Source organism: Lytechinus variegatus, chromosome 7 (genome assembly GCF_018143015.1).
Source record: "Lytechinus variegatus isolate NC3 chromosome 7, Lvar_3.0, whole genome shotgun sequence".
In the NCBI taxonomy this organism is placed as follows: Eukaryota; Metazoa; Echinodermata; class Echinoidea; order Temnopleuroida; family Toxopneustidae; genus Lytechinus; species Lytechinus variegatus.
The window spans coordinates 41,817,215-41,829,622 of record NC_054746.1 but is presented as its reverse complement, the minus strand read 5'-3'; the positions used below and the strand labels follow the sequence as shown (position 1 = coordinate 41,829,622).

At 34.1% G+C, this 12,408-nt stretch overlaps 1 protein-coding gene across 1 annotated transcript in view; it reads right to left on the bottom strand.

Annotated features, from left to right (window-relative positions):
* Positions 1-435: 435 nt before the first annotated feature.
* Positions 436-12,408, bottom strand: part of LOC121419330 (protein sel-1 homolog 1-like) — a 56,546-nt gene continuing 44,573 nt past the window's right edge. Inside the window, 1 exon segment of the mRNA XM_041613744.1 lies at positions 436-3,813. Coding sequence (XP_041469678.1) covers positions 3,679-3,813 — 135 coding nt within the window. The 3' untranslated portion in view covers positions 436-3,678.

Here is a 12,408-nt window from a genome sequence, read left to right as displayed (position 1 = left end):
CACATTTATGATGTAGCTTTATGTCTTTGATGTGACAGGTGATGGGTGTTGGAGATTATTAAAACCTGGTCGTTATGTCAAGGGTAGGACATGCTTCGACTGTTTGTTGAACAGTAGCGGAATAAAATAGAGTCTTTGTCCTTTCACACATGTCAATATCTTATGAGCAAACTCAGCCAAATAACCCAATCTAACATTTAAAAAGAAACTCTTGAATTCTGAAATACAACTAATAAACTAATGCATTTCATAAGAAATTGATAAAAGCAAACGAAGTTGAAAACAAGAGAAGCCACCAAATTCAATCACTACGCATAATTTCCCCATATTTTTTTAAGGAAATAATATTCTTCCGACCTTATTGGATCTACAATATATTCTGATATAAAGTAGCAGAGTATACCACAACAGAATCACAACATATGAAAACGGTTCTTTAACAACATTTAAATTAATTTATTTCTCTTCATCATTTACCCAAACACATAATATATTCATTAGCACTATTTTTACACAATGATTTTTTCATAGGTCTCCTTATTGAAGATACAATACAAACATCATTGTATGGTATATTACTCACCAAGGGGAAAATCTCTTCAGTGTACATAGGGGCAAGTCAACCTAGTCTCTACGATCAAATAATGGCCTACATCAACTAAATGAGACTTGATTAATAAGATAAAAGCATTCGCAGGAATAAAGTCCCTGATAGTAATATATCGTATTATCAAGGGCAGGCTGTTTGATCCATCTCACCCATGTATGAAATGAAAATGAATTCCTTCACCTTGTACATATATACTACCACTAAAAATGAGAAATACAATTGAAATTATTTAGAAGCTGTTAAATAAAAGAAGAGTAAAGTTTTTAGTCCATAAAAATATTCATGTTGAGTACTTAAGCCTTTATTATTATTGTTATTTTGCACGAAGTTGCTGTAATCACATAAAAATGAAATATTCAAATCATTTCATACTTTGTTTAGAATCAATTGGGTGTTATATAACAGATCCAGACAACTGAAGAATTTTTCCAATTTATTTTAGTATGTAGATAATTAGATAATTACCCAACAAGGTGAGTTTCACTGACAATAAGTTAAGATTAAACCAATAAAGGCTGCTTGATATATATGCTTGTCACTGAATATTAATTCATGAGCTATAAATGACATTTTCATGCTGAAGTTAAATGCCCCACACTTAATTTGGGGGTAGTTTGCAAATAATTGGCAATTATGCAATATGATGTAACTGTCTTTCTAGAGTGAAACTGAGCAAAAATAGTGTTAGATCCATATTAATGATAAAGTGCTAGTACTTCTTATTGCTTGAAATTAATAAAGGGGCAATGAGCTTGATATACTAGATTTGAAATGCTTTATTTTCTTTAGTAACTCCAGAAAAAAGTAGGGTGTACATCATATTCTTCAGGAAAAAGACACCTTTTACCAAGTCTAACCAAGTCTGAAGAAAATTTGTAGTGAGCTTTGTTAGTGAGCCTTGAACCATGTTTAATACAATACCTAAGTCATGATCCAAATTGCTGTGTGATTTCTCTAATTCACACAAGAGCTTTAAAGACCAAGATGTATCATGCATGGACATAGGTTGTTAAATTCACTAATTTACATCTGAGGTTCCATCCACATTTTTAAATCAATAATTAAAAACAATTATTCATGTGTGTGAATTCTTGAATGGCATATTCCTCACACATGCATATTTGAATTGTTGATACCTCTAAATGATGTATTAGAAAGTAAGAACATAATATATTTCAATCAGTTATTGATTTTCTGTTAGAGAAAGCAAGTCATATTATTCAAATCATTTTTTTTAAATCAAGGCATAACTATACTTAACCAGGTTCACAATAAACACAATGATTACTGCATTTCTATCAGCAAACTATCACTAGTAACCTATATCCTACATGTAGATATAATTAAACATGTACGGTGAAGATATGAAATGAAAATCAGAACATTTCCGGAAATCATTAATATGGTATTTTTGGCAGAATTGAACTCATCAACATACTTTTTTGTAAATGTATCCAGCATATTTAAGTGTAAATAGATCAAGACAACATCTGGATACCATTTGCATGAATTCAGATCTATGTTTCATTAAGTTCAACCACCTATAACAAAGCATATCATTTAGATTTTCTACCTGAACAATGTATGTCAATAAATATGACAATCATATTTCTACATCATGTTATGTATCTTTTTTTCTGATATCATATTCATTCATCTTCCATTTAATTGTGCATTTTATATTTTTGTAATTCTTTTGCAAATAATGGCTATTTCAATAAAAAACACCTTCAATCAGAAAACACTTAATTGTTAAGTATTAATAACAAATGGTGATACGTAGTAACCAATAGATGTGATGACATTATCTTTCTACACTATATGAAAGGTAAATATAAACTTCTACAAACAGCTCATGAAAAAAAAAGAATATAAGGCACTGTTTGTTATGATGAAAAATAATAACTAAATACTTATATATTAGTGCTTTATTGATAACCCATTGAAATCATACAAACTTAAACCAAAGCAAACACAGATTTACATCATATTAGATAATGTAAATCATAATATTAATAAATGAACTTTTTGAGATCAAATATAGAAATAAAACAAATTCAAATAAATCACATTATCTAATTTACAACCAATGTGATAATAGAATATATGGCAATAAAGCCATTACATTTACAACAAACAAATAATGCACTCATTGAATTGAAGATAAAAATTCATAGAAATCCATATAATTGAAATGACAGATATATAAATATGATAGACTAAAACTGGAATGAGACTAGGCTGTCATATTTGAATTTACCCAACATATGACCCATGTGTAAATAGTATGTCCTCTCAAAATTTTATATCCTGAACAAGGTTAACAAGTAATTGTCATCATCGAAAATAGTTGGAAATTGAAAGATATGTCAAAGATATGTACAACCCATCCTTATCCTTTGGCCAAGATAGGCCATATTTACTTCAATTAAATGCAAAAAACTATTCAAACAGATATGTTTAAAAAGCAATTTGCAATGTAAAGTGATCTGAGCCACATATTTCTTATGGAGAAGACCGAAAGAGAAATGGATTATATGTTGAATCAAAAACAAAGAAGATAAACCATTCCATCAAACCATGGAAGGGGGAGGTGATTATCCTACTATTGCGCCTCTAAGGTATTCATTACCAAAACTAGCCTTAAACTATAATCAAATAATGCAATCATTCACAGGTTTTATTCAATGAAACAAGGTTTCTTAAGTAATCAAGATTGGTTGCAGGTGGGAGGGGGGGGGGGGATAGTTACATGGATGCACCATTTTATCCTTACAGCATAATTTGGCAAAGTATTTGCATGTTGGGATGATACCAGCAGTCACGACAACTTCATATACTACGATGGGCAAAGGAAAAGGGGACATTCAATTCGTTATACATGTACATTCTACTTCCTTTCTGGTTGGGTTTAAATGATGATGAACAATCAAGGCTCATTACAGTAATACCCAGTCAAATTTCTATGTCCATTGGTGGGAATTAAGAGGAAGAATGGAAGGGTGGGGATAAGAATGGGAAGAGAGAGTAGGGAGGGGGGGGGGGTGTAAGGATGAGAAGAAGGGGGATTAAACAAAGTGTCTCCTGGCTAAGACAAGCACCCCAAGCATGATATTGAGTCCTAATAGAGCTGTGATGATGTATACATCCCAGTACTGACCAAATAATGCATCCATGTCCAGTGTCTTTAGTACATCTGAATTCTGTGGGAAATACAACAAAAGAAGAAAGAAAAAAGAGTAATAAATTGGAAACTCTTCCACATTATGAAAACGATGCAGCTTAGTTTTCTAATACAACGGTATATACATGTATGTATATTAGATTTCAATCTTGGAAGTCCTATCGAGGCAAAATGTTATCAGACGATTACAGTTTTACGTGTGACATACATATAAGCACTTGGAGAAATAGATGGTCAAGAAATTAGACTATATAATATGGGGGATGTAAAGTGTTGGTAAATCAAATGTTGAGAATGTGTTTTTTGTTACTTGTGCATGCATCGCATATGAACTGTGAATGATCAGGTTGTGTAGACATTGCAGTATATCAGAATTATGAGCCTTCCCTGGTATATTGAATTCATAAACTAAACAAACACAGTGGCAAAAAATAGACAATTTGCCTGGGGCTCACAACCATTCAATAACTTATTTTCTCTCTTGATCCACAGTATACATCACATGTATGATCTGTTGATTGAAACAAATTAGCAATCAAAATGAATTCACAAGATAGGTCTAGAGCCTGAGGGTGGAAAATATAGAGCAATACAGAGGAATTAGTGATCAGTTGCTGACAGCAGCTTGACACACATCACATTGATTTACATGCAGAGAAGTGCTACATTGGTTATACTGTTATGCACCCCCCCCCCCCGAGAGCCAGAGGGTGACCAATATTCTTGCGTAGGTAAAGCCGATTATTTCATATAAATGTAAATTACAAGGCAAGGGTTGCGGAGAAGACCTTGTCCAATATTTCTCTATAAATATTGAGTAAATTATGTGGATGTCCATCCTTCATCAGCATGACTTGATTTTAAGTCCCTTCTCATATGATTAGGAATTAAAAATTTGATATTTTAGTTTTCAAATAATGCTACATTAGCTGCTTGTTTGCACACTTAATTGACAACTAATTTCCAGAAGTTATGATATACATATATGGAGCAGTTCTTACATATTTTCATTGATGCTATGTAATATGTCTTAAACAAACAATTATGACAGTTTCTGTATCATATGTTTTAGACAAGAAAGTTGATATTGCACACATTGACATCTTTCCCTGTGTGAATGATCAAAATATATCACAGGATAAAATTATATATTTTATAAAGAGGAGATCAAATTGAGAACAGATGTCTTCTATTTGCAACTACTTTGCAGGAAAGATCCAAGAAATGAAAACTAAATGTGACAGTCTATTTAGTTAATCGTTCATCGTCAACCATTTGCGTGATGGCTGAAGCAAGTCAGAAGGTGTTTTCCATCCTACTGTTAATGGGTACTGTTAATCATTCACTCATGTTACAAGTCTATCCTCCATATGGCCTTTCATCATTAGAAAGCATTCATGCTCATTAAAAACAACATAAATCATCATTCACTATCAGAAGTTGGTTCCTAAAATCTTGAATGCTATCTAGCATCCTGCCTGTTTGAAGAATAGTAAGTAAACTATGCTAGAAATATCCCCACATTAAAGTTTAACACAATTCAAGTCTTTACTGTTAAATAATTGATGTGAAAATAGCTCAAACTTCATAAAAGCAGCCTGTGAACTCTTGCCCATAGTCCCCTCCCACAAACCCCAAATAATTTCATGTTGATTTGTATACCAGGGTTTGCCTACATAGTAATCATTTCACACATTTCTACAAGCAAATAAAAATATATGTACTTCGAAGCATAACGTCACAGTCAATGTCAGCTATGTGATACTTTGCATGGGGTAATAAAAAATATGACAAAGTTATCAGGTAACCTTTAAACCTTTCACATTACATCCAGTAGGTTCATATCTTCACATGATAAACAGGTCATACAGGATTAACATGATATAAGAGTTTGAATGTTAAAATAAAATTTGTGTCATATCCTTAAAATTAATACTTTATTTCCAGAAATAAATAAACCCAAGCATATGAAAATGCAAGATAGCAAAAATTACTAAAAAAAAGTAGGGGCGTAGTAGGGGTTAGCGGTGGGGGGGGGGCAAGAGTCAAAATTCCCGGTCATATCATGGCATAAACAGGCAATAGCGTAAGAAGGCAAAAATTTTGAGGGGGCACACCACTGCAAATGTGTGAAAATTTATAAAAAAGTAGCCAGCGAGCCAAGCAAGCCAGAAATAAAAATGGCCTTTTGAAATAAAATTCTAATTACATGATAGATTGTTACATCACAGCAAACAGCATGTGACATTAATTCTCTTCCATTCATTTCATTTGTTGCTTCCTTTATTTTCTTTAATTTCCCTTTAGCTATGGAACCACCATTCCTCCCCCCCCCCATATGCCAGTGCTAATTCAAGGTAAAGCTTAATCCAGGAAGGGTCTATACAGGGCCCGTTAAAGAGCCCTCTAAAAGTTACAGATGAAGAGCCCCATTGCAAGGGATCTTGGGCAGAAACCCCGGAGCTTTAGCAAGCTTATGATAGACTGCAATACATAAGGTTTATACCATCCATCTTTCTTCCCGTTCTTAATTTTCGATCCTCGGCTGCCTGGTTGTGTTATCTTGTTCCTTTTCTTCATTTTCCCATTTAGCTTTTGGTCCATTCCATTCTACCATAATTTCCTGCTTTTTTTTCCTTTTTCTCATCGCATGTTCTTCTTTCCTTCTTTTCCCCTTTTTTATTCACTTTTCCATTTGTATGTTTTTTCTTAGTTTTCTTTTCACCTTTTATCTCTTTCCCTTTCCTTTTTCCACACTTTCCTCATTTTCTTCCCTTTTTTTACTTTTTCCCCTTTCCCTGTTTTTTCTATTAGATTTTCCAGGGAAATCCACCAGGGAGGCAGCTTGCCCCACTGCCTGTTCCAACACTGCACAAGAACACTATTGAGGAACCATCATTTTAAGGATCTTCCATACAAAAAAAGACAACTCTGTCCCTAAATTTAAATTATTTGAGTCTGACAAAAATCCTCGAAAAATAATGATTTCCTGATGGTGTAAATCGTCACCAAGGAGGTGCCACATGTTAACCAAATTTCCAAATCATAAAAGCAAGACATGGTCTGTTGACCTACTTATCCATCCCTTTTCCCAGAAACCTATGGAGTTAAAGCTTCTTGTAATTTCCTCTCAATGACCCCACTGAATTCCCTGAACTGTGCACCTCTTGACATCAACAAATCTTATCCATAACAATCCACATGCCAGACAATGAACATGAAGGAGTACACTACAAATAACACTTTACCCATAACATACTCCTTTTATCACCTGCCTGGAAAGTCTGTGGACATGAGGAATTATTCTGCTCTAAAATTCTCTACAACGCCTTGGCCATATATTAGCGTTCCCAAATACCACCATCGGTATCCCAATTTCCTCTCATTTCATGGTCTGAGTGTCTTCAAGTTACATACCAGATAAGGCTCCATTTCAATAACATTACCATTTAGTTAAATGGGCATTAACAAGCTGTAACTTATTCCCTTCCCCTCTATCACATTCTCTCTTTATTTTTTTTTCTATGAGTTGATCTGAACCAAAGCAGAATCGCAGGCAAATACAATGTAATGTGTGAAAATGTGGAATAAATTTAAAGCAACGTTACCATCACAGGAAAATCGACGAGGTGAGGGGAAGGAGCTGCAAAAACTCAATTAATGAAATCACATAGAAAAAAAATCACAATTGAAAGATCTTTAAGGAATTTGAACATGTATTGTGGTGACCCAAACTATTGCATGTCTTCATTTCTACTCCAAATGAATAATTGGTGGTGATTTTTTACCTGATTGCTAAGAAAGCATGAATGCTTGTAAGCAAGCAACCAGAGGACCGACGGCCTAAGGTCCTCTCTGAAGGACCTGGTACTGACGATTAATGCCTTACCAAAGGGCACTAGAGCACCAAGTGGGAATCGAACCCGGGTCACCGGAATACGAATCCCCCCGCTCTGCCGACAGAGCTATCGCGCCTCCATAATCAATATCATCACAATTTGTCAAGCTGATTAACGATAGCCCATATCTGGGAAATACAATGCTACATCAGTGGTGGTTTTAATGAAAAGACATCCACAATAGAACAAGAAACTTACTTGTAAGTACCCAATGCAATTAAACACCAAAATTACACTTTGTAAAACTTTGTATTAGATATATTTGATACTCATTTCAAACATACATAATGTAAAGACTATCTTGGCTAATATAGTGAATACTATATTAAATCCTCTGATAATGAAAAAATTTTAGTTGTAAATGGTGAATTTAGTACTCTTGAAATGATGCATATTTTTTTTTTAATATCATTCCCTGTTGTAAAGAGTAGCCTTTAAACTGATGCAGTGAAGGTGTGGATTTCAGATGGTTGGGATTGTTGACGATGTGTCTCCAATGAGCACCTTACAGTGTGTGTGATCAACCAGGCTTAATAGAGGATGGTGGAAATAGCCCACAAACATAATGGGTGACACTTGAGCTTTATCCTAGTGGTATCTTCATATTCATTCACACCAGTAATAATCAGCTTTAGAAAAAAGTTCCAGAACTGTGAAAATTTAATTACATGAAATAAAGCCTAACAGAATAAATGAAATCATCATCGATGTGTTTAAATGGGTTGTATGCGAAATAAATCTGGTGGAAAATTGTAATTGTTCACTACTAAGAAAAATAAGCGTAACATACTGTCTGCAAAGAAAGGGATTTTTTTACTATATCTTATTTTATATAATAAACATGGGCCCATACGAACTTGTATTTGTAATTTTTCTTATTCAAAATTTTCAGCCCAGATTTATTTGTTCCCTGTGACCACTCAAGTTTAGCTGCCTGTAAACAGTTTCTCTTCTATAATTAAAAATCAAATTTGTCCAAAATGTTGTCGGTGATATGGGTCTCATGGTATAAAGGAAATTGAATTCAGTTTCAAGTGAAGCCATCAGAAAAAACACCACATGAATCAAAACCTGTGTATGAGACTGAATAAAAGGACACAAAAATTCCTTAAGTATTCTTTTGTTTACCATTAACCAAAGGGCATAAGCATGATTATTTAAAGTGTTTAATTCTGTAAAAGCAAAACACAGTACTTATTCTGAAGACCTCTTTATCAAATATTAATATACGAGCAGCAGAATTCACTAAAGAAATTTAGTAAGGATAATGAATGAGTTTACTGCAGTGTAAATGAACTATTGATAGTTAACATGTGGAAGGAAAAAATGTAGAGCAATTTCTCTTCGAGGACAACATAGTTATTTTTTCACAATGGAGCTTTAGTGGATAACATAATGTCCTTAGAATCAGACACAAGTGTTTTTAATAAGATTGTTATGCTTAAGGTGGCGATAAGAGTTGGTACCTAAGGGATACATTTTTTACCACAAGACAAAAATAATATGTATTTCACATATAAAAAATAATATAAAAGACGTATTTGTTCCCTTTGTTCTCATAAGCATATCTCACTTGAATAGTTCATCAACATAAGTCTAAATCGTTACGAACAATAACAATCATGAATGGAAAATATGTATACTTCAATAATATTTCACAGTGAATAAAAATCATAATGACACAAAGATGCCAAGTTGAAAGACCAATGATGCATGGGATTTTCTGTGACTGTGAAGTTTAGATCACCAGGCATGAGGTATAACTAGAGTTTCAGACTGTCAATCACCAGAGTACCACACGTTCAGACTAAAAAATACCCAATAACGACTTTCCGCATTCAAACCACCCCAAAGCACACCCTTTTTGGCTAAGTTCCTGAAGCTCTGAGCATGTGCAGTAAGGTCTAATAAGCAGGCGAGGCCCAACTGCTCACTGGATGGAGAAAGTTCTCATAATTTGCTTTCACACTGCCAAAATCCGTACAACCTTGGAAAAATCTCTTTGAAAGTTTTCACAAATTTAGCAAGAATTGACAATGTTCCATGGTTTTGATTGACTGGTTGAAAACTTTCATTAAAAAAAACTCCATGATCATATTGGCTTCTCAATTTGGTTTCATAAATAAATTTACCATTACCTCATACTATAATTAATATCTTTATTTAATTTTTTACTAACAACTTGTTGCAACGATCCTACACTTTTTAACATCAGATGTAATTGTGCAGAAAAAGGTGTGTGGGTGTGGATATTTTACAGCTATGAATTTTTGTATATTTCACAATCGAGATGAACTATCAATGACATAAATTTTGCAATTTATTGGTAGATTCAGTGCTGAAAATATGTATGAGAGGCCTTCATCTTAATATCTCAAAGACGAAAGTACTTCTGTAACTATGAAGACAATTGTCACATTCATGCAATCATCTTTTGGGACCAAAAAAAAAAATCCCCAAAGAGAATCCCATTTCTTAATGAATGAATTCACCATTCTCAAATTTATTCCCTTGCTTCATTTTCCAGGGAGCAACATATTTGTGGAAATTCTTTTTCAAGAAACTAAACATTCATCAATGTCATTCTGTCTTCTCTCATTCAAGAGTAAAATAAAAATTAAATAGGTTTGTATTTAATAGATCTGAAAATCTGTGTGCACGTTTTTTGAGGGCATTGCTCTCTATTCATTTCATAAGGTAAATTTAACTGATGTTTTTCATTGAAGTACATACATGTACTAGCTTTAGGATGAGTTACTACTTAACAGATTATATTCTTGAGATTAAGGGCAAACTAAGATTGGGAAGGATAAGGACCACATTCTTTAGTCACCAATTCTAATTTCAATTTACATGCATATCCTAAGGATGAATATCCAAGAGGAAGAAGAAGAATATCTCTGGATCAATGGATGTAAGAAGGATAGATATTTATCAAAGCTTAATTATGGAAACTTTTCACTAGACAACATGGCTTTATTTGAACTTCATTATCTTTTATGTTTTATCATGCTTTAATAGTAATAATGAATTTAAATTACATACTATTTGGAATTGCTTGAAGCAGCACAATACCAGAAAAGGGAGAAGTATCTGGATGTAAGCTTGGTACTTATGAACCTTAATCAGAGAAAATTTTCAACTTGGAAATGTGGCATGCATTTAAAAAAATACATTTTATTATAAATTTATTGAGCTTCAATGAAAAGTAATAAAAAATGACCCAAACATTATATAAACTAGAATGCTAATTCGTAAAAGAATTCATACAGATATCGCAGAAACTCATAAAAGAATGTTAACACAAAATGTTAAAATTCATTTCCATTAAGATTATAATGAAATACTAGAATCTTATTTCAAATAATCTTTGACATTTCACATTATATAATCACATCTATAGGCAGTACAACTCATTGAAGGGAGTGATATTGTGAAAGCCCTATATCTCCTCATATGCAAGGCGATGTAGTATAATACATATTTAATCATATACATTTATAAACAAAATCCCCATACCCCAGAATGCTGAAGGCTTCAATCCAGAATGCATACATACCAGTCATGCAAGAACAACAGTTTTGACTATTTCTACTTCAGATGAACAAAAGAAATCATCAACTATTGCTGTAAGTACATACATATAAAGGGAAAGAAATTATCAAAGAAGCTTTTTCATCAGTTGAATCTGGATAATGGAATATGAAAGTACACTAACCTGACTCAACAACATTAGATGGGGAAGAGAGAACAAGAGACAGACAGACAAAGAGAGAGAAAATTCTGTTCTACCCTGATTTCGATGTTTTTTTTCATTAAATTAAAGCCATTCAACATCTTTCTTCCCTCCCTTATAGCCTCTGGCTTAGCTGATTGCCCCGAGGAAAAAGTACCTTTGTAATCCAAAAACCACAATGAAAATCACACTCCAATCAATAAAATGTATACATTTTTAAAGCGCTCTCATGATACAATAAGTCCCAATACAATAAGAATCATGGAGTCAGACTCCCCTCCCCCTCTGCCCATCTATAGGGCCATCTGCGCCATCCCGAGTTTTCAAATTAGCGCGCTATTTCTGATCTGGCAAATTATCCCGATCTGAACAATCTCGAGATTATTTGCAATGCAGACGCAATTATCGCGCTATTTCGTAGGATTAATCTCGAGATTGCAATCCCAAGTCAACTTGGGATTATTTGCAAAATAGCGCGCTATTTCACAAATTATCGCGCTAATTCATACGTGCAGACGTACTCAGGATTATTTATACACGGCAATGCATTGATGCCTTGCTCGAGCAGGAATTGCTCTTCTTGCGATGGTGGAGACGGGGTTTCTTGAATCCCGAGATTAATCGCGAAGAGGGCCGATCGGGCTAAAATCTCGAGATTGGGCAAACTCGGGATGGTGCAGCCCCAGGGGGGGCACTCAGTATATAATGCATAGTGGGTATGTGCCGCGGAGGGGACCCCCATTTTCAAACTCAAATTTCCGTTCCAAGGAATAGCATTTTTGCCTTGTTGAGAAAAAGAACAAAGAAAGCCGCTCCAAGGCTTAGCATTTTCTTTTTATCGAGAAAAAAGAAGAGAGAAATCCGCTCCAAAGCTTCACATATTTTTCGTTACACCGCTCCGATCGCATTGAATGAGCCACAATTTTGGTGAAAAGCGGCTGCAGAGCTCCCCCGGCGGAGGCCGCGCTAGCTGCATCAT